Source organism: Budorcas taxicolor, chromosome 2 (assembly GCF_023091745.1).
Source record: "Budorcas taxicolor isolate Tak-1 chromosome 2, Takin1.1, whole genome shotgun sequence".
NCBI classification, from domain to species: domain Eukaryota; kingdom Metazoa; phylum Chordata; class Mammalia; order Artiodactyla; family Bovidae; genus Budorcas; species Budorcas taxicolor.
The window spans coordinates 46,219,883-46,243,539 of NC_068911.1; the positions used below are offsets into that span (position 1 = coordinate 46,219,883).

Here is a 23,657-nt window from a genome sequence, read left to right on the forward strand (position 1 = left end):
AAAACTTCTGTCAGGATTTGTAACCAGTCCACCTGCAGCTGTGGGATGATTCTATAACCTGGTTCCAGTTTGGATTTTGTTGTTAAATTCCAACAATAGAGAATTGTTAGTGACACAGAAAGATTGCCTTACCCTGAGTGAGTGTGAGAAGCCATAAGGACTGAATTCTGTGGCCCAGCACCCAGGACTGACCCACCCAGAAGCTGGTGGGCACGTAGGTTGGAAGGAAGCCTACATCCCATGGAGGAGGGGCACCGAAGAGGGTGGCCAGGGCCTGGCATGGGGCAGAGCACAGAGCCGCCCCTGTGGCCCATGGGAATTCAGCAGCATGTACAGTCACTCTTGCACTATACCTTCTCCAAGCAGAAACCACATTTAATTTCATAAAGAAACCTGTGAAAAATAACCTGGCTGCCAGCCCTTGTTTTCTATTGTTATCTATCCATTTTCTCCTCCCCTCCTATTACCTTTCCACCTCAAGCCTTTCTTTAGACTAAAGGAATAAGCCAGGCCGCCAAGGCTTTGGTGGAGAGCAGCTCAGTGTTCAGAGGCTCAGGGAAACTAAGAGCTGTCTCAGCACCTCTGTCCCCAGCTGCTTCTAGGGTCTCTGTTGAGCTGAACTTATCAGAAATGTGAGTTTGGGGGACAGGCAGTCCTAATGTTTTTGGGTCTGAGCTTCCCCTTTGGTGAAATGGGGAAGGATGTGTCTTCTTTCCAGGAGGACTGAGCCGACAGGACCAGGAGAGGGTGGCTTCCCTCCCCTTCCCCACAACCTGCCGCCTTCACACTTGTACACACTGCCAAGGTCACAGGGGCTGAGCCGGAACCCCCTGGATTTTCTAAGGTGAGACACGCTACACCACCTCCCATCCAGGCCAAGCCAGCTGGAGGCAAAACCTATAGGGAAAAGGCATGAAAATCATAATATGCAACACAAGTCAATCTTTATTGAAAACTGCAGTATTAATACATAACAATTTACAATAAACGTGCTTTTAAGAATTTTAAATCTGAGTTCATCCACTCATCAGATTGCATAAAAAATTAAAATAGTAAGAATTTACACATAATGGAATTGGCTCAGGATGGATGTTCCATTCCTTTGTATCGACTGACACCTTAGTTCAATGCAAAGGCGGGGGGCGGGGAGGGGTGCCTTTAACACTGGAAGACAATGCTGACTTAAGTTTTTAAAAAGTACTAAGAGAATGGCCTAAAAAAACAGTATTCAAAAATCATTAAAAACAAAAACAAAAAAAACCCAACCGTTTCCTAGTCAGTAACAGTGGCTCCCTTAGGTCTCTCTTGGGTGGCCATCACAGCAACCCCCCAGGAACACAGGAGAGCTGGCCTTCTGCTAACCACTGGTCTGCACGAGGACCTACAGGAGACCTCAGGGCTCAGGAGGCCAAGTAAGACACTCATCATCTCTCAACACCCGCGTCCTGGAAGCACAGCCTTCCAGTGCTCACTGCAGGTTCCCTGCGCAGAGGTGCCAGGCTCTCCTGTCTCTGTCCCAGGTGACTGGAGGTTGGTCCTGGGGGTTCAAATAAGATCACACCAGAGGTTTTCTGTTCTTCAAGTCAATAGGGTAGGGAAAGACAAATCCTCTGAAACATCAACTCTGCAACTTTCTACCTGAAAAGATTAGACCCTCCTCTGCAGCATGTCATCTGCAGGCTCCTTTCAGAAGCTCAGGCTGAGTATTAAACAGCTTAGGAGAAAAAAACATGCCAACATTTGAAATGTGGTAGAGAGGGAGTCATGCAGGCCGCCCTTCCCCTATGCCAATCACTCCGCTCTAAAGACACACCCCCTCCTTAGAAAGCACCAAGAGAAGAGCCAGAAGCTGTCCCCCACCTCAAGCCCCACATCCTCAAGCCTGCCCTTGCATGGCCAGAGGATGTCAGACAGGTGTCCTATCCTGTCTGGGAGATGCCCAGGCCGGCAAGAACTGGGGCGTCCAGCCATTAGCTGCCAGATAGGGAGAAGGCGGCCCAACTGGTCAGAGTAATACTGTTTCCACATGTCTACCAAGTTCAGGTGAAGAAGTCTGGGTCTCCTTCTTAGACAGCAGGCCCCAACATGGATGCATCCAGTGTCAACTATGCTCTCACCACCCTCTGGCAGGACAGCACTGCGAGACGGGCACACCCCGAGCCCCCAGACGCTCTTCCTGTATGTGCGGTGCCAGCGCCAGAGGAGGGACAGGCACTGCGAGCCCGGTCTGGGATGCGGCAAGCACTGACCAGATTCCCAGCCCGAGGCTCAGGACCGCCCGAGGCTCCTATAAACACCACATTTGCATAGCACTCAACAAACAGAGTCACGTAATGTAACTGGGAGGCCTAGTAACCAAACCAACAAAAATTTTCAGGGAAGACTCAACACAAGAGACATAAAAGATCCTGAAGCGCCTCTGTGCTTGTTCCCATGAGTGGCCCTGATGCCGGCTGCACTCCTCAGACAGCAAGCTGACGGGACCATCACTCATTGGAGAATGTCCAGTCACCTGGCCCAGATCCAAACAAGAGAAACATATCTCCTAAACCTTAGAGGAGGGCTGTAGAACAGAATTTTTAAAAAAATACCCATGATGGTATCTGTTTACTCTCCTGTCTCAATTTGTAAAATAACTGTAATTTAGCTAAAAGACCCTCAAATTAAGAATGTCACATACAAAAAATGAAAAATTTCTCTGAATATTCTACTATTGTGCTTAAGATATCAAATTATGCATTTTATAACAGAAGCTCTATTCCTTAATTTTACTGGAACTAAATGCCGCTACAATTACAACATATGACAGTTTTGTTACTATTCATTATGTCCAGATTCTCACCTGCTAGACACGCTCTACCTTTCATATTTGATAACTGATGCCCTGATAGTTTCAAAATTGAAAAGATTTCCACACATAGGTATTCCATAATGCAGAAGTATTTGATGAAGTTTTCCAGCTCAACCTCACAAAAGGGAAGTAAGATTTTTTAGAAATTAAAAGGGGCATAGTATTTATAAGTTGACGTAAATGGGGAGAAAACACAACCCACTCTTTTTTTTCTCTTAAAAACACCATTTAATTCAGTGCTCATGAAAACACTCACCCTGTGTGTGTGTCTCAGACAATACTGAAGAAAGAGCCTATGTAACTTCTCATAACTTCTTCCTGAATTCAAATGACTCTAACCCTTACAGGCAGTGTGTGTGTGTGTGTGTGTGTGTGAGATAGAGAGAGAAAGAGAGAGAGAGAGAAAGACTGGGACTTTTAAAGAGTTATACGGAACTCACTTACTACACTAAACTGGGGAAACCTACTTCTCTGCTACTGGATCAGTTCTGCCCCGGAACCATTAGAACATTACCAACCACCCACTAAACAGACAGAATAACCAACAAAGAGTTGAGGTGGACATGGTGTGCCTGGGGTAGACAACTACTACACACACAGACACACACACACACAGACACACACACATACAAAGGTGGGTTAAGTGCTCTCCAATTTAAAGTACTTATCAGTAAACATACTATGTTACAGACAGTAGAAATAAATCTTCTGTGTACAATGATCCATGCAAAAATATCCCTAAACTTTTTATAAAATAAAATGTGAAAAAGAAAACTATGATGAATACTTACTATAGAAAATACAGTTACCAAGGCTCAGCAGTCAGTTGCCCCACTCACCAACCAGGCCTGAATGCCATCCCAGTGCCAGGGCCCTGACCAGCTGCCGGAGCTGTAAGAAGAGTTAGGGTCCCCTCCGCAGCCAAGGCCCACAGCACTCGAAACGACGAGGGGATGGGTGGAGCAGGGGCACCCCCACCCCCAACAGGCTGAAGAGCAACAAACCCTCCCCACCCCCAACCCCTCTGACTCCATCTGAGGACAGACAGACACACACAATCATCGATACAGGCTGGGGACATTTAAGCAAAAAAAAAAAAAAAAAAAAATCCTCTTGGCTTCTTATGTACAATACTCAGATTTTAAACACAAAATCCTTTCTGTAGTAACAGGCAAGCATGTTCTAACTGGCAGACACGTTTCGACGCTGCCTGGCCCTCTGCTGCCCACTGCTGTGCGCCAAGTCTCCTCAGCCACAGGAGAAATGGTCGAAGGGGTCACAGATGACAGGCCGGTCACTCCCTCACCCCCCACTCCCATCTCCACAAGCCCCTCCAAGCGGCCTCAGGACAAGTCCCCGTCAAGCTGGGCGCCTAAGAACAGCCGCAGCCCTGCCTCTCTACAAGAAACCATCAGTGTCAATCCTTTGTTCCCGTTGAACAGTTCTTAAATGTACAGCTTTCTTCGTAACGCAGCTGGTATCTTTGCCCTTCCTTGTGGGAGGGAGAAGAGCAATTCCTACACATGTTTTCAGGATACTAAAACATTTCTCAGGGGAAAAAAAATAGTGATGACTTTTCCTAAGCTAAATAAAGGAGAGGTCAATACCTCCTCCAAGTGTGGCTGTTTCTCTTCCATCCCAGGAAAATAATTTAAGCTCTACATAGGACTTTTCCAATAAAGATATAGAAAACATCATATCCATCTGTAAGTGATTTGTAACAAAAATTTAGACAGCATTTAGAGAAAACTGTTTTGCTGTTGTATCACCTCACTGTACTGGCACCCTACTCTAATCTTTCATGGTAATCCCTAAGAACATCCACATCACACAGACCCCACAAGCCTAAATGGAAAGAAAGCCATTAACCTGACTGCACCCCAAGCAGTGCTGGCCTCCCCACACTCTCCCCGTGCCTGCAACTCTCTCTCACTGTGGTCAGCGTGAAAGGAACAGATGGCTGGAAAGTCGAAGTCCACGTATCCAACTGGCAACCCACCTCAACCCCAAAGGCTGAAGAATCATCGAAGAGATCTCAGATGCTCTATGAAGAAATTCACTTTAACACTTATAACTTTAAGACTTTGCATACATTACAACAGTGCATTAGTGATACAAGTTGTAAAATACTTTTCCATTCCTTTGGATTTTGCATATGATGGTTCTGCATCAGTCACTGCAGGTAGATTGAGCAAGCTTTGTGTGTGTGTGTGTGTGTGTGTGTTTTTTAACATGCATTCAACTAGATATGATTCAGAATAGATTAATACTCCCTTTTATCGTTACAGTTAGCTAAAAAGTTGCCTGGCAGCCCACCAAACAGGATTTGCTGTAAGACGAACCCAAAGAGCCAGCTGGAGACTGAGGGCGCTGGGACCTGCTAGGCTGGCTGCAGTAGTGTTTAGCTAAGTGTCGAGAGCATTACGAAGAAAGTCCCGGTTGGAGGCAGAAGGCCTGCAGCACCAGCTGTGGAACCTCCATGATGTGACTGCACAGCTCCATCCACAAACCTGAGGGTGGGGAGAAAGATGGGCACACAGTCACACACACAGCTCCTCTGGCACCTCTGCTCTGAAAAGGAGCCATTTCAACTGGAGGAGGAGGAAATCCACTAAGACAAGAAAGGGCAACAGCAAAAGAGGTGACTGTGCCTGGTTTCTAAGAACTTCCAATTACAACTGGAATCCTACTTCCTACAGGAGGCGGGCAGGAGACCAGAGCACAGTCCAGGTAACATAGTGCAGGGGCGCACACAGCAAGAACTCAAATGGCTTCCTCTTCCTTCCTTTGTAGTCCCAGGAAAGACAAAACGTTAAATGTGGCACTGCCTTCGAATCATCAGGTATCAGTTTCCTTGTCACTGTTTAAATTGTCATAGATCTCCCATTCTCCACTTAAAAAATGCACTTTAGCCACAAAGCTGGGCCTGGGCTTTATTGGTCACTTACGTTTGCAGGGTGATCACCACTGAGGGGGCACATAGCTGTAGGTGGGCGTTCCTGGGGCCCGATACGTGGGCACAGTGACAGGGTGGGGAGCAACAGGAGTTGGGGAGTGGGCAGTCAGCAGGGTACCTAGAGGGAAGAGCAAGCATCTCAGTGGAGGGCAGCACTCCCCTTGCCCCAGTACCTCCAACAAAGAGAGCTCCTGCCCGACCCTCGTGGCAAGGAGAGAGGCAGAGAGGAAGCGGGGTGGCCGTGACCCACAGTGCTCTCAGAACCCAATTATATGCAAGCCAAGGCTGTGTAAACACAGCAGGCTCAGTGACGGCATGCCTGTAGAAGCCTGTGTGCTTCCCCTTCACACAAATGCACTGAATTACTTCTGCAGGCGGGATGACAAAAACAAAACAGACGCGTTCTTTAGTCTTAACAGGAAGGAGACTTGTCACGTCCCACAGTATGGCTGTGCCTTGAGGACATCACGCTCAGTGAGATAATCCAATCACGGAAGACAGGCACTGCCTGAGCCCACGCACGTGAGGTCCCTAGAAGAGTCGAATGGATGGGACGGAAAGGAGAGTGGCGGCTGCCAGGGTCTGGAGCAGAGCGAAGGGGCAGGTGTTCGATATGCAGAGCTCCAGTTCTGCGAGATGAAGCCCTCCAGAGATGTGGCACACAGTGCGGTAGCACTAGCGACCTCCACACCTGGAATTGGCTGAGATGGTAATAACTAACTGGGAAGAAGGGAGGGGAGCAGGGAGGTTCCCAAAGGTGCAAGCTTCTGAGTGCCTTAAGCTAAGCTTATTTTCCCTATAAATACAGGAAACTCAGCAGCCATCTGTGTCCACTTATAGCCAAGAACCACCTCAAACCTCACAGCCTCACCTGGCCCCCGCGCCCTGCATGCACCCACACCAGGGCCTGCCAACCCCTCCCTCCGTGTGCCTCAAACACTGAGTTTCTATCTGTGCCAGACTCTCCTTTCCCTCTAGGTAAGTGTGGGAAAACCAAATAATATCAGAGATTCTGAACAGAATCACACATGGTATCCTGAACCACGTTCCTCTCTGACATTTCCCTTATGCTGAAGTAAAGTCTACAAAACAAAGAGGAAACAATGTATTCTTTAAAAGTCACAGCCATGGGCAATCCAGTCACTGTGTGTACCTGGCGCCCCTGCACAGATAGCTTACATTCCCACAGGAGGTGACCTCACTCCTAGACATTTAACCAAGCCCTCAAATGCTCCAAGGTTCCATGGAGACAGGCCGGTCCAAGCCAAGGATCTCTTCTCTCTGTGGTTTATTTTCCTGACCTAGAAGCAGCCTTGGGAAATAGTCTACGTGTATGCCAAAGGATTTCTATAAGCAGCTCTTAGCTCTGTGAACACAAGACTGGCTTTCTGCAATTCATGAGAACATTCCCATTAAGACAAGCTGGCCTGCGCTAGTAGCCCACACTAAAGGGAAGGACCAGAGGGTCAGTCCCCCAGATCAGAGAATATCCTCCCTTCTGCTCAAGCTTTAACGTGCTCACCACAGGCATCTGGCCACTCCTTGTCCCTACAGCCAGGTAACTCAGTTTACCAAATTTGGAGAGGGCTAGCCAGTCATGTCTATGGAAAAGGTACTTGGCTTATGGTTCTAAACCTCACACTCAAACTCAGTTGAAGGAGAAGGGAAAAGAAAGGAGAGGAAGTAAAGAAAAAGATAACATGCCATTCCTCCCAAAGGATCAGATGTCCTTTCACACAACTCTAGCAATGAAAAGTCAAAGCCAAGGGTCAGACTTCTGGTGAACTCTCCCTTCCCCCAGCCCTCAGGTCATCGCAGAGGAGGCACCCCGGGGCCAAGGACTCACCCGCTGACATGGCCATAGTGGTGCCTGCCACCATGCCCATGGTGACCCCGTTGCCTCTCGGCGGAGGGATGGGAGCAGGGTACACCGTCGCTGGCATGCCGTTGGGCTGCACTACCGTGGTGTGGTGGATGACGTGAGGGGGTGCTGCATACAGGGGCTGGGTGTAGTACGTGCCTTGCTGGGGAAAGAAAAGAGACAAACGCCACAGGGGCCCACACGCTGGGTCAGAGCCCCGAGGAGCTGACCCATTCCCACACACAGTGCCCAGGAGACTCCTCACGGCACCCATAGCGCACCCCAGGCCTACCTGTGCATACGGGCTCTGCTGGGGGTAGGCACTTCGCACGGGGTACACAGCAGTCTGGTAAGGGTTGGGGGAGGAGGAATACGGTGGCACTGCCCCGCTGGTGGGGGAACAGGACACTTTGTAAGGTGTGCCAGGAGTGTAACCTGAAACAAAAACGGCCAAAGCTTTAATTCAAACCCACACATGACCAGACCCAGGGAGGGAGCAAGTGTGCAGCAAGGAACAAGGCAGTATTCCAGTCCCGACCACAGTCATATTGGACACCGCCACTACAATCTGGCTTCATTTCTTAAACTTGATATGCAAGTATGTGTATGGGGGGTGGGGTGGAGGCAAGGGAGAACATTCTACTGAATACATATTCACACAGAACAGGAAAGAAACACCCATCTTGTTGGAATATGTATTAGCATGCCATTCCTAGATCACAATTTGGCATTAAAAGTATGTATTTCTTTTAGGCCCACCATCTATTTCTAGAAATTTGTTTAAAGAAACAAGCACATGAAAAGATGCTCAACACAGCTAGTCTTTGTTGTTACTGTTGATGTTTAGTCGCTAAGTCATGTCCGACTCTTTGTGACCCCTAAACTGTAGCCTGCCAGGCTTCTCTGCCCATGGAATTTCCCAGGCAAGTATACTGGAGTGGGTTGCCATTCCCTTCTCCAGGGGATCTTCCCAACTCAGGGATGGAACCCACATCCCCTGCTTGGCAGGCAGAATGTTTACCACTGAGGACCTGAGAAGCTCTATAACCACAACTGCCATTGCTGTTCAATCGCTAAGTTGTGTCAGACCGCGACCCCATGGACTGGAGCCTGCGAGGCTCCTCTGTCCAGGGAAATGCAAATCAAAACCGCAATGAGGTATTGCCTCACACCTGTGAGAATGGCTATTAATAAATTAAGAACATAAAAAGCAACTGTTGGTGAAGATGTGGAGGAAAGGGAATCCTTGTACACCAGTTGGTAAGAATGAAAACTGGTGTAGCCACTAGGAAAACAGTATGGAAGTGTCTTAAAAACTAAAAACAGAACTACCAAATAAACCAACAATTTCACTGCTGGGTATTGTGACAAAGAAAATGAAAACACTAATTTGAAAAGATACGTGGATCCCAATTTTCATAGCAGAATTATTTACAACTGTCAAGACATGAAAGCAACCTAAGGGTCCATCAACAGATGAAGATGTATTAAATGCACACACACACACATATGCAGGCACACAAGGAAGTATTACTCAACCATTAAAAAAGGATAAAATTTTGTTGTTTGCAACAGCACGGATGGACTTGGAGGGCATTATGTTTAATGAAATAAGACAGAAAGACAAACTGCATGATATTATTTATATGTGGAATCTTAATACAAACTAGCAAATATAACTGACAAAACCAGACTCATAGATACAGAACCAGTGGTTCATTGGAGATGAAAGGGAGGAGGGGACAACATAGCAGAAGGGGATTTCAGAGGTAAACTCTATTATGTATAAAACAATCTACAAGGAAACACACAGGGAATATACCCAATATTTTACAGCAACTAGAACTGGAATATGACCTTTAAAAATGGTGAATTAATTTTCAATTAAAAAAGAAATAAGCACAGATTTAAACAAAGTCTCAACGGTAAGCATGCTCATCCCCAGCATTGTTAATTGCAGCAAAAATAAAAGGAAAAACTTGTCAAACAGCAGGGTTATGGTAAAGACTCCTGGGTCTAAGGCAGCAGTTGAACACATACACTTGCCTTTGTCCCCACCCAAAATTACAATAAAGCAGGTTAATAAATAAAAAGACATAAAGCCACGAAGATAAGAAGGGAAGAAAAGACATTTTGGAACCTAAAAATCTCAGAACCTTTAAGAAGCAGAAATGGAAGATGACTTAGCAAACTCAAAAAAGCTACATTTTTAGCCAGCAGTGAAGAGGGTCAAGCAGCAGCCTGACAACAGAAAAGCCCCTTCCCCAAGACCTAGATCCCCTGGAGGAGGGCATGGCAACCCACTCCAGTATTCTTGCCTGGAGAATCCCCATGGATAGAGGAGCCAGGTGGGCTACAGTCCATGGGGTTGCAAAGAATCAGACACAGCTGAGCGACTAAGCACGCACACACACGCACGCACACACACACACACACACACGACCTAATCAGCACCTGTTTCCAGGAAGTGATGAAGGACCACAATCTGGAAGAGTGGTTGAGAATCTATCTGGTAAGCTGTAAACCGCCTGGCTCCCCTTCCTAACTCCCCATCCCAAGAGAGAACAGTTTTTCTCCAGGAAGGGTCTCTGAGCTTTTACATTCACAGCAAATTTATTCCTACAGACTAAGCCCAACAAAGCTAGTAGAGGTAATGGAATTCCAGTTGAGCTAATTCCAATCCTAAAAGATGATGCTGTGAAAGTGCTGCACTCAATATGCCAGCAAATTTGGGAAACTCTGCACTGGCCACAGGACTGGAAAAAGTCAGTTTTCATTCCAATCCCAAAGAAAGACAATGCCGAAGACTGCCCAAACTACCGCACAATTGCACTCATCTCACATGCCAGCAAAGTAATTAATACTCAAAATTCTCAAGCCAGGCTTCAACAGCACGTGAACCATGAATTTCCAGATGTTCAAGCTGGATTTAGAAAAGGCAGAGGAACCAGAGATCAAATTGCCAACATCCGCTGGATCATCAAAAAAGCAAGAGAGTTCCAGGAAAACATCTACTTCTGCCCTATTGACTACGCCAAAGCTTTTGACTGTGTGGATCACAATAAACTGTGGAAAATTCTTAGAGACGCGAATACCAGACCACCTAACCTGCCTCCTAAGAAATCTGTATGCAGGTCAAGAAGTAACAGTTATAACTGGACATGGAACAACAGAATGGTTCTAAATTGGGAAAGGAGTACATCAAGGCTATATATTGTACTCTGCTTATATCTTATATGCATATATGCTTATATGCAGAGTATATCATGAGAAATGCTGGACTGGATGAAACACAAGCTGGAATCAAGAATACCATGAGAAATACCTCAGACATGCAGATGACACCACCCTTATGGCAGAAAGTGAAGAACTAAAGAGCCTCCTGATGAAAGTGAAAGAGGAGAGTGAAAAAGTTGGCTTAAAACTCAACATTCAGAAAACTAAGATCAAGGCATCTGGTCCCATCACTTCATGGCAAATAGAGAGGGAAACAGTGGAAACAGTGTCAGACTTTATTTTGGGGGGCTCCAAAATCACTGCAGATGGTGACTGCAGCCATGGAATTAAAAGACACTTGCTCCTTGGATGAAAAGTTATGACCAACCTAGACAGCATATTAAAAAGTAGAGACATTACTTTGCCATCAAAGGTCCATCTAGGCAAAGCTATGGTTTTTCCAGTAGTCATGTATGGATGTGAGAGTTGGACAATAAAGAAAGCTGAGCGCCAAAGAACTGATGCTTTTGAAGTGTGGTGCTGGAGAAGCCTCTTAAAAGTCCCTTGGACTGCAAGGAAATCCAACCCGTCCATCCTAAAGAAAATCAGCCCTGAATATTCACTGGAAGGACTGACACTGAAGCTGAAGCTCCAATACTTTGGCCACCTGATGCGAAGAACTGACTCACTGGAAAAGACCCTGATACTGGGAAAGATTGAAAGCAGGAGGAGAAGGGGATGACAGAGAATGAGATGGTTGGATGACATCACCGACTCGATGGACATGAATCTGAGGCAAGCTCCGGGGGTTGGTGATAGACAGGGAAGCCTGGTGTGCTGCAGTCCATGGGTCACAAAGAGTCGGACACGACTGAGCGACTGAACTGAACTGAAGCGCATCAGCAAACTGTGGTACAACCAAACAACAAAATACTACTCAACAATCAAAGAGGTAGAAGTACCGGTACACATGTTAATTACATGGGATAGATCTCAAAAAACGAAAATACGCAAAAGAAGTCAGACACGGTAACACATGACATGATACTCCAAGACAGACCAACATAATCTACACAGAAAACCAATTAGAGGTACCCAGGGATCAGAGGGCATGCGGGCACCTTTCATGGGAACAAAGTCACTCAACTGCGGTGGTGTTACACATCTGTATACAACCTGTATACGTGTCTAAACACACCACACTGTGCACTTTTAAGGATGGCTCATCTGCAAATTATATCTCAATAAAAGTGCTTTCAAAAAAGTCTGAGAAACCATTTCTCATTCACTAAAATATAGCCACTACCTTCTGCTGTTTTTCAGGCAACTTTATAATTCCATTTTCCCAAAGCCTTTTACCTTTCTCAGCAAAGAACTGTCCCAGGTACCTTTTACAGTCTTTCAGGGAACTGAAATTTTTTCAAATAAGAGAATTTTGTAAAGACCAAAATAAATGGAAATCCAAAGGTGTGATGTCTGGTGAATACGGTGGATGAACCAGCACTTCCCAGTCAAGCTGTAACAATTTGTGCCTGGTCATCAGAGAAACACGGTCTTGCATTATCCTGATGGAAGATTATGCATTTTCTGTTGCCTAATTCTGGACACTTTTTGTCAAGTGCTGCTTTCAGTTGGTCTAACTGGGAGCAGTACTTGTTGGAATTGTTTGGTTTTCCAAAAGGAGTCCGTAACAGAGGACTCCCTTCCAATCCCACCATACACAGAACATCAGCTTCTTTGGATGAAGACCGGCCTTTGGTATAGGGTTGGTGATGGTTCATTTCACTTGCCCCAGTCTCTTCCGTTCCACATTATTGTACAGTATCCACTTTTTCTCGCCCATCACAATTGTTTTTAAAACAAAAGACAGAATGTTTTCATTATGTTTAAGCAGAGAATCACATGTGGAAATACAGTCAAGAGGTTTTTTATCCTAACTTATGTGGGACCCAAACATCAAAGAGATGAACATAACCAAGCTGGTGCAAATGATTGTCAGTGCTTGCTTCAGACATGTTGGCTGTCTCCTGAGTAGTACAATGTTCATTGTTCTCAATATCTCAATCTGACTGCTATCAACTTCAACTGTTAAACCCGGCCGTGGAGCACTGTCCAGCAAGAAATCACCCTGATATCTCACAAACCACTTCTGACACATTCGATCAGTCACGGCACCTTTTCCATATACTGCACAAGTCTTTTCTTGCACTTCAGTTGCATTTTTACCTTTCTCGAAATAATGAAGCATGATATGCCAAAAATGTTGCTTTTCTTCTACCATCTTCAATAATAAAATGGCTACAGAAAAATTCACCAACTTTGATAAGATTCTTAAAAAGTGTATGCTGATATGATAGCTGTCACAATACAATCTAACAAAACTGTTTTGAATGAAGTTAAAAACAACTAAGTGCTCCTAGAACTTGCCTTATGGGGGGGGGGGGGGGCGCTTTTTGGCTAACCCAGTATTTTGAAATTCACTAAATATGACGTTAAGTAAAAACAATGCCAAAATTTGAAGACACCAAAATTTAAGACCAATTCTGGGCTAAAAGAGAGTAGAATAAACAGACTTTCAGGGTTTGGAAATGCAACTTTAAAGACAAGAGCAGTTAAGTCCCTCTCTCTAGCTGTTCATCTACCAGTATTTAAGAGAGACAGGAAAGGAAAGTGATGGTTTCACAGGTATAGATATGTAAAAATCCATCACACTGAAGCTTTAAATATGTGTACTTAACTGTACACCAATTACACCACAAGAAGGTAGCAAAACATTTTCCTTAATTATAAAGAAAAGGGTAACTACAAAGCCACCAACTTCTAACCATGCACTGACACTCCCAGGAGATGGCTCAGTAACAGCTCCTAATCAGAGACGGAAATGAGACACTGGTGCCTGGGGGGCACACTCATGACCAGTCACAGTGACGGAAGCACTGTATCAGGGCAGAGTGGCTCTTCATCACCAACATCAGCTGCCATGCTCAGGGCCAACAGGGCCCACCAGAGAAGGTCCAGCCCTCTTGACAAGGTGCCACCTTCAGGGGGAAAGCACAGGGAAAGAGAACACGCCCAGAGCAGCGCTGACACAGTCCTGCAGACAGGAGGAGGAGCAGGCAGTCTCAAGAATGGAAGGCTGCGAACGAAGGCAAAGTATGTCTGGACAGCTTCCTCTTCCGAGAACTAACCTCTCCTTCCCATTTCTCAAAACCATGCAGCAGTGGTGTCCTTGAGTTAGTAACTCACAGAACACTGCTAAACACGGTCCCAATGGCCTGAATTAAGAGACCCTCACAGGAGTCACTAAACTTACATCTGACCAAAAGGATACCAGTTTTTTATAAAAATGTCAGACAATCAAAACAGTTACAAAATTGCATATTTTCAGAACAACTGCTAAGACTTCAAACTTGAAAATCACATTCTCTGGGGCTAGCCAGTTGTCATAGGTTGAAAAGAACCAGCAAGGGCCCCCTTCTTCACTGTACAATTAAAAAATATCTATGACATAGATGTAACAACTGGAAATATAAACACTGTAGTATTTGATACTATTCAAGAATTACTGCTATTTTTTAGGTGTGGTGATACATATTTTAAATCATCATTTAAAGATAATATTGTAAAACTGATGAATATGATGTGTCGACACTGGCTTCAAATAACACAGGGGAAACTGATGGGAATACAGATGGAAAAAAAAAAACACTTAGAAGCTATTAACTGCTAAGGCCAGGGCATGGGCAGGTGGACCCCATACTGTTGTGTACTTGGGTATATTGTAACTGCTGAGGCTTACAGTGTGGGTAAGCGGACATCATACTGCTGTGTACTTATGTATTTTTGTATTAGAAAATTTTCACAATAAAAGGTTTTTCAAAGTGTTTTACAAAGGTGAAGTAAACTTATGGATTAAAACAGACGAGACATAATGAATTCAACTTTTTAAACAAATTCAACATGTAAATTTTGAATAGATCTTGTTTCCTTTTTTTTTTTTTTTTAATTTTTGGGACAACTGTGCAAAGTGAAATATGAGCTATCAAATAACTGAGAGAATTACAGCTTCTAAGTATGATAACTATTTTGGTCATGCAGTGGAATGTCTTCATTATATTAAGGGCCATACCGAAGGACAAAAGCCTAAAAGACCGTAACTCTGATCTGGTTCGGAACACACACACACTCTCTCTCTTACACAGTAGGTAAAGCACACATGGCGCAACAGTGACTGATGAGTCTCAGTGCTGGATATTATGGATTCACTATATTGTTCACTCTATTATTCTGTATATTTGAAAATGTTCTGTAGGAAAATAAAGTGAAAAAAATAATGCCTTCAGACGGCGGCACACAGCCGAGAGAGGATCTAAGAAAACGCCCCAGGAGACAACAGTCCTGCAGGAGCTGAAGGGACAAGGAAGGGAGCAAGCAGAGGCCCACCACTACTAGGATCAAACACGGAAGGTTGCTGAGCCCTTAAGAAGGCAGTGATTTAGGACGGCATGGTCTTCAGCAATCTGATCTGAAAAATAACCTGATTGGATTATCATTATCTGATCTACAAAAGCAAATAAAGGTAAAATATGCCAATGGTCAATACATACAGCCAATGTTCTATAGAAAGGCATAGCTCTACAGGACAAAGTATTTCATAAACAGAACAGAAAACGGAGAAACTGTCTGAGGAAGTGAAAACATACAAGTAACACGTCCACGACCTGAAAGAAAAATGAGGAGAAAACAGCCTCTAGAAAAACTATTCAATATTCAATACTGAATATTCAAAGTTTAATATTCCTAATAAGAAAATCCATGACCATTTTGTCACTATTCTAACTTCAGCAAGAGCCTGAAGCTTGGACTGAAGAGAAAAAGGAAGCTGTCCACCTAAATAGGCCTCAAAGGCATAGTATAAAGCAAAGTTAGGAAGATCTAAGTACACACCCCTCCAGAGTCTGAGCCCTCTGACTCTGAAGGACTCTTTTGCCCCACCACACCCACTGAAAAAAGGTGAAGTCCTTTATTTACCACAATCAACAACAGGCCAACAGAAGATGTCAAGCTTTTTTTTAAGAGACGCTAGAGGCCTACTGGAGAAGGCAATGGCAACCCACTCCAGTACTCTTGCCTGGCAAATCCCATGGATGGAGGAGCCTGGTAGGCTGCAGTCCATGGGGTTGCTAGGAGTCGAACACGACTGAGAGACTTCACTTTCACTTTTCACTTTCATGCATTGGAGAAGGAAATGGCAACCCACTCCAGTGTTCTTGCCTGGAGAATCCCAGGGATGAGGGAGCCTGGTAGGCTGCCGTCTGTGGGGTCACACAGAGTCGGACACGACTGAAGCGACTTAGCAGCAGCAGCAGAGGCCTACTGTGGCAGAGGTCCATCCAGCTTGCCTGAGGTCTCTTAATCACCTGAAGTGTCCTTTTTAACACCTGCCTCATATGTACATTTTACTGAAGATAAAAAGATGACTAATGATGTACTTAAAATGTACACATCTCATATGTGTATATTTCACCTAAAATCAAAACCTAAAAGAACTGTAAACAAATACAAACAATATGCACACTGAAATAAATAAGGGAAAGTGTATCAACGTTCACAGCTTACTTCAAAACACATGAAAAAACAAGGCACACTTTAGGATGGATGGAGTAAAATGTTTAATTTTAAAAGTTGATTTTAAAGTTTAACTGTAGAACTCTGACAGTCCATTTATCAATGTTCACTGAGTTTTTTCCAGCTTCTCTGTATATTGCAAAGACAGTCACCCACTATTTCTGCTAATTATAACAACAATTTCAAATATAAATATTATCCTACTGCTTATTCTTATAACTGTGAACTATGTCCTAAACTTGGAAATTGATTTTGGCTTTTCATATGGGCACAAATATTACATCACTTTCTATCCAACACTGAAGACAAATCAATTTCAAGGGAGGCAAATGTGAATCAATTTCAAGGGATGCAAACTTGTCTCTCAGTCAATTAAAAACCAAATGTGTGTAGACACATTCCTTTTTCTTTTATATAGCACTAGATTCATTGTATCACAACAAACAACCTCAGTAGGAGTCTTACAAACTTAAAATTAAAAAATACAAACAAAAGCATATACATCTCATAATATCAAAAACAGACAAAGCTTTTGTGAAATAATTTTTAGATGTGCCAATGATTCATAATGCAAAACCAAATACATTCATTGCTTGGTCTTTCAAAAGCAGTTAACAGCTTTCCACATGCTCCATCCCTAGAGATCATTCATAAGGACTCTCAGGAAACACACACTGCCACGGGCTGACCTCTCTGGGCAGAACTCACGCACAGACAGGGCCATAGCTCTCTGACTGTGAACTCTGAGGGGCAGAAGCTTTTTACTTGGAAACAGATCATTTTTCCCCCAAAGTACTGCATACCACACAGATTTCATATAATAACTTTCCAAGTATAAGACATTTACTTAGGAAATATGGAAATTCAGAAACATATAGAACATGTGAAGAGGATAAACCTGCACCAAACACAGCATCATGAAATTTCAGAACCCGGAGACAGAGCACCAAAGATAAGCCCGGCTCAGCCAACCAAGCATCAGAAAGATACTGGGTCTTCCTGGGAGTCCAGTGGTTAAGAATCCACCTGCCAATGCAGGGGTCAAGGGTTCAATCCCTGGTCCAGGAAGATCCCACATGCACAGCAACGGCCCTAGCGCCAAATGCTGCAACTGCTGAAGCCACATCCTACAGCCTGTGCTCCACAGGAGCAGCCACCGAAATGAGGGCCCTGCGCACCACCGTTAAGAGCAGCCCCTGCTCGCTGCAATGAGAGAAACCCGTGTGCACCAACAAAGACCAAGTGCAGCCAATAGATACATAAAATGTTCTTCAAAAGATAATGGCATTCTTAATGGCAACAACAAAACTGGCAAATAATTCAGCAATGTTCCCAAAATTCTAAGGGGAAATAACTGTTAGCCTAGAATTCTATATCCAGACAAACTAACCACGAACTGTGAGTACGGAATAAATTGTTTTCAGACATGAAGAATCTTAAAACTATGATTTTCTAATATTCTCTTGAGAGATTACTGAGCAAAGAGGAATAAACCTAAAAATAGACAAAGAGTCAAGTGGAAGGGAAGAGGCGCGAACTCCCGGGGATGATGGAGGAGAAAGACCCAGCGTAAGCCCTAGAGGACAAGCAGCCAAGGCCAGAAGATAAGAGAAGGTTTCAAAAAGACATCACCAAGAGGGGAAAACACAAACACCTTACATGGTCTAAAAAGCTAAGAAGAGATTCCACACCTGGGCAGAAGCAGAGGATTGAATTAACTACGCAGTCACAGAAATCTAAGAAAGGACACTAGGCCCAGGGAAGAAGCAAGCAACTGCAGGAGAAAGCAGCCGCACGTTCACAGCAGTGCGCACCCTGACACGGTCACCGCAGCACAGCGAGGCTGGGAGCTCCTCTCCAGCTGCAGCGCACACAGGCTTCTCACCAGAGCGGCCTCTCCTGCTGCAGTGCACAGGCTCCAGGGTGCTTGGGCTTCAGCAGTTGCAACATGTGGCTCAGGAGTTACTGCTCCCAGGCTCCAGGGCACAGGCTCAGCAGCTGTGGCGCACGGGCTTAGCTGCTTCACAGCATGTGGGGTGTTCCCAGATCAGGGATCAAACCCACATTCTCCTGCACTGGGAGGTGGACTCTTCACCAAGTCACCAGGGAAGCCCTATCCATTTTAAATACAGCAATGTGTACGTGTCCGTCTCAAACTCCCTAACTACCCCTTCCCCACATCAACCGTAAGTTCAATATGAACCTTAATTTTTAACAAATCTGGGATCTTACTTCATGGACATAATTCTGAGTTTAAAAAGAAAAAAAGCAGCATATCATAAAGCATTTTCACTTATTTAATATCCCTCTCAAACAAATAGTAAGACCAGTTAAACACTGAAATAAACCAACAGTTTAATCAAACCATTACTTTACCAGGTAGATCTGCACTTACACATAACTATTTGCATGCTGATCTCAATTTTAAGCTTCTTTCTATTATACTGCCCAACTGTCCTCCAAACATGTTTCCCTAATTTATCCACCACAAAGCCATGCACGGAAGCAATCACAGAAGCCTTTGCATTACTCTTAGCAATGTTTCCATCTTGTAAAAAGACATTGTCAATGTAATACCTAAATCACCTCTTACACAGCGCTTACTACAAAAAACTGAATGTTTTCTTGATGATCAATGCAGATATGATGTTAGTTACAGATACTGCTGGCTGTAAATGGGAGTAGAAAAGAATCCTGAATGTGTGCCTGAATGTGCCTTGCGAGTACAATTGCATGCTTGCTGCTAGAATCCTCAAATAACATAGCTGAGGAGATGTAATGAGTCATTAAATACATGCCAAAAATGAAACGTCTTTCCCAGGAGTGACACAGTCAGGATTTGCGCCACATCTTGCTAACACAACAGCCTGAATACTTTCCAATATATTGTTCTGATTCCAAAACCGGACATTCCTCTCCGGATGCACATGTAGTCAGCTTACTACGCTTGTTCATGAGAATGCAACTAATATCACCCTCATCTCCAGATTCTGAGTAATGCAATCTTTCAGCAAAAGACACGACGTCTCATCGTTAAGGTTCTCTAAACCCTCCGTATGTCACACTTCTAAGAACTAAGACATAAACAGTGTTAGGGCTTCAAAAGTGCTTTAAAGGCCACATACACATACACATTCCATATACTACACATCAGCTTTGTCTGAAAATCTGGTGGTGAGAGAACCAGAAGATTGAGAAAGCAGCAGAAATGGAGAAAATTTTTAATTGTTTTACAGTGACAAATTTTGACTTAATCAACAGATAAGAAAAAAGGCCCACTAAAAAAGGAAATTTAAAAATTCAAGTTATAAAAATACTGACAGGATCTCAGAAAAAGAAGGGACACAGCTGTAGCTCAGACTCCAGTCAGGTGGCTAAAAGCACTCAACAGGACACTGGTGGGGCTTTCAAAGTACCATTTATTTTTTTGGCAAATTTTACATACATCTTTATTCCCAGCATCTCCTAACAATCTGAAGATCTGGCAATGCTGGGCCAGCAGTGCGGCAGTCGACAATCATCCAGCACTCAGCAGGGGACACCCATTCAAAGGCAGGTCCTCTCAACAGCCACCATGCCCATTACGCCCACTACTCCCCCCTTGCAGGCCCCAGCTTCTGGGTTAGAGGAACAGCTTGAGAGCAGTCTTGGAAAAGAAAGGACCCAGTTCTCTACAAGAAGGAAGAGGAATGGCAGCTGTTCTACAGGTTGGCAAGAGGAGAAAGCTATCAGACAGTAGTACCTGCCCTCTACACACCAAACCTCCTCCTCAGGGGAGCACTTCATACCTGCAGGCCAAGCAAAGCAGCTTGACCAGCCGCAAATAAACCTGAGGCTCTTTTTGTGAAAGATAAGAAAAAACTGGAAGCTTCTAGTACATTTTTACATTAACTTGTACCACACAGAAAATGAGTACAAGTGAGCTACACTGGAGAATTCTAGAACAATGACATTTTCTGGAGGTCTGGAGCATGATCACATATAGCAGAAAAACTAGTACTTATGCAAAACATAACTTCAATTCATTCGTACCACCATACAGAAAAATTAGCCTAAAATGGGTCATATATCTAGAAGTAAAATCTAAAACTGTAAAACTTCTAGAAGAAAACTGTTGTGATGTTGGGTTAGGCAAACATGTCTTAGAAATGATACCAAAATCATGATCCATAAAAGAACAAAATGATAAACTGAACTTCGTTGAATTTTAAACCTCCTGCTCTTTTAAAGACGATGTTGAGACTGAAAAGAGCCACAGACTATGAAAAAATATTCGCAAATCATGTATCTGATAAAGAACTCTCAAACCCAATAATAAGAAAACAAACTTAAAAACAGACAGGCAGAAAAAGATGTACACAGTTAACCAAAGTCAAATGGAAAACACGCACCATGAATCAAGGTTTAACGTTATTAGTTATTAGATAAGTTCAAGTTAAAACTACATTAACATATCCCTACATATTCACTAGCATGTCTAAAATTAAAAAGAATGACTACCAAGTATTGGCAAAGATATAAAGGAATTTGAACTCTTGCTGGTGGCAGCATACAATGTCACAACCCCTTTGGAAGATAGTTTGGCAGTTTCTTACAAAGTTAAACGTATACCTACCTGCCTGAAGTATTCATTAAGAGAAATGAAAGTGTATGTTCATATAAAAAACGTGCACAAATGTTCACAGCAGTTTCATTTGTGACAGCCCCAAACTGCAAACAAGCCAAATGTTCATCAACTGGTGAACGAATAAGCAATTAGTAGAATTTCTGTACAATGGAAAAATAATAAGAAATGAACTACTGATATAAACTACAACATGGATGTCAAAAATTGTGCTGAATGAAAGCCAGCACCCTCCAAAATACGTTTTATATGATTCACTTATACAAAATTTTAGATTAACTATAAGTAATCTGCAGTGAGGGAAAACAGATGAGCTATTTCCGGGAGCCTAGGCAAGGTCACGAAGGGGCAGGAGAAAACTTCTGGGGATGAGGAATGAGTGACCACATGAAACTGAAAGGATGCCACGCGTCGTATTGAGCGCCCTTCAAATACATGCGGTTTACTGAGAGGCAGTCATACCTGCAGACAGCTGTGTTTAGAAAGTTAAACCAGATAAGATGTCTTATAAAAGGAGATAGTAGTACCATTTAGCAGTTAAAGAATTCAGTGAGTAGTAACAGGGAAAAATACTGCTTCATCCCAGGGAAGGGACGTTCCCTTACAGATCCCAAAAGATGGGTGAAGGAGCAGGTACTCCAGCCCAGGTGTAAGAGAAAGAGTGTGAGTAAAAGCCATGCAGAAACAAAAGAAGAGTATTTTTCGGAGAGAACAGGTCACTGTGGCAAAGACCTAGGAATTCCAAGTTGGAGACTCTAGGCTTCAGTGTGTCTTAAGAGTCACAGGAAATCAACCTGCAAACATGACTCTGGTATAAGGCCAAGGAACACGAAGTCAAGGAGAGAAACCTTGGAGGCAAGAAGACCACACCAAGAAGGCCTTCCTTTGGGTGTGAGCTACAAGGCGAACAAAGGCAGTAAGGATAGGACTCAAATGGGAGACAGGGGCAGAAGGAAGGAAGAATTTTATGATTATCAAACCAAGAACTCAGGACAACGACCCTGCTGCTGTCTCCGCTCCTGTGAAGTTAACTATGTGAGGCTATGGGTTCCGAGGGACAAACACACCCCAGCAGACTCAGGGGGCTGAGCCTCTGAGTCAGAGTGTAGGCCACCACAGTTGCAGTACAATCACAAAGTCCACTCTGGGTGAATAAAGCCTGGAATGAGCCAACACCAAAATGAAGGCTCACAGAGGAAAGTCCCATTTAAGAAAAACTATCTTTACAAGATCCAGACTCAAACAAATTCCACTTTCAACTGTACCACTGATTTCTAAAATCTGAAAATATTCTTATGGACCTTACACAGAAAATAAGACTTTCTTTTAAAACCATAATCAAAGTGCTAAAGTACTAGAGAGAGATCAGTTATCTCTAAAAATGTTAGCAACATGGAAATTCTACCCATTAATATGGCAACATGATCTTTAGTTTCTAGTAATAACACTATTTCATAAATACATACAAAGTCTGGCACAGTTACTTGTACCAAGCTATGACTGGAATGAAGTTCTGTGTTGTGGAAGGATATCTGAAATGCAATATACAAAGCTTTAAATGCAAAACAAATTACGTTTTTATTCTACTTATCAAGAAGCCTAATCCTATGAACCAAGAAATCAATACAAACCCCAAATTCTAATTCTATAACCACTCTTCTTGAAATTCATCCCCTTTGCATTCTCCCACAGTCACATTAACAAAACACTTTTGCCACCCAGCACATGTGGGCTTGCATACCTGCTTGGAAGGTAGGATTCGCTCCAGGGTACATGTTGGGGGAGTAGGCAGGAGCTGCTGCTGCATAGCCCATTGGGAAACCAGCTGGAGAAAAATAAAAAACAGTGTGATTTTAAAACCAGGGCTCCCAAAGACCTGACTGTTCTCACCTTCTTCACCACAACTCCCAGACTGAGCTCAGGAGCCCAACAGCACGTGGGTACTCAGCAGGCTGCCTCTAGTTGTCTCCTTGCCTCAGAGTTGTGATGGGTCATGATCATAAACATGTCATTTAAACCTATGAGTAAATGCTTACAACTTTCTATAACTGAAAACATTTGATAGAAGTGGAATTAAATGAAGAAGGAAAAACAAAAACCCAAAATGAAGTCAGAAAACTCACAATATTTCTGGCAGCTTTACTCTAGAGTTTATTCACATAATTCATTACTTAGCAAGATTAATAAGAGCACTAAGAGCTTCATGCACTAAAGAGGCTCTAACCATATACAAGTGTATATACACATGGAACTGGGAAAAATCCAACCTCACAATCCATTTGCAAGCAACCTGACTTTTATTAACACAAATGAGGGATCCTTAATATAACTAAATTATAACCACTTATCAATCATGTGAACACAAAAGAAATTTCGGTCAAAACCAGAGGGGCTTCAGTTATCTGCTCTAGGGCCCTCACAGTTCAGCTGCTCCCAGTTACGAGTCACTGGGGCACTACAGGACACAGAGCCAAGGTCTGCTAGTCTTCACTAACAACACAACTAGCTGTGAGGAGCTATA

At 43.7% G+C, this 23,657-nt stretch overlaps 1 protein-coding gene across 1 annotated transcript in view; it reads right to left on the reverse strand.

Annotated features, from left to right (window-relative positions):
• Positions 1 to 932: 932 nt before the first annotated feature.
• The window catches only part of FAM168B (family with sequence similarity 168 member B), a 39,636-nt gene continuing 16,911 nt past the window's right edge, over positions 933 to 23,657 (reverse strand). Inside the window, exons 3-7 of the mRNA XM_052661374.1 lie at positions 22,878 to 22,961; positions 7,961 to 8,103; positions 7,654 to 7,831; positions 5,800 to 5,925; positions 933 to 5,361 (exon numbers count right to left, since the gene is read on the reverse strand). Of these exons, the coding sequence (XP_052517334.1) occupies positions 5,813 to 5,925; positions 7,654 to 7,831; positions 7,961 to 8,103; positions 22,878 to 22,961 (518 nt within the window). The 3' untranslated portion in view covers positions 933 to 5,361; positions 5,800 to 5,812. The remainder of the gene's footprint in view (positions 5,362 to 5,799; positions 5,926 to 7,653; positions 7,832 to 7,960; positions 8,104 to 22,877; positions 22,962 to 23,657) is intronic.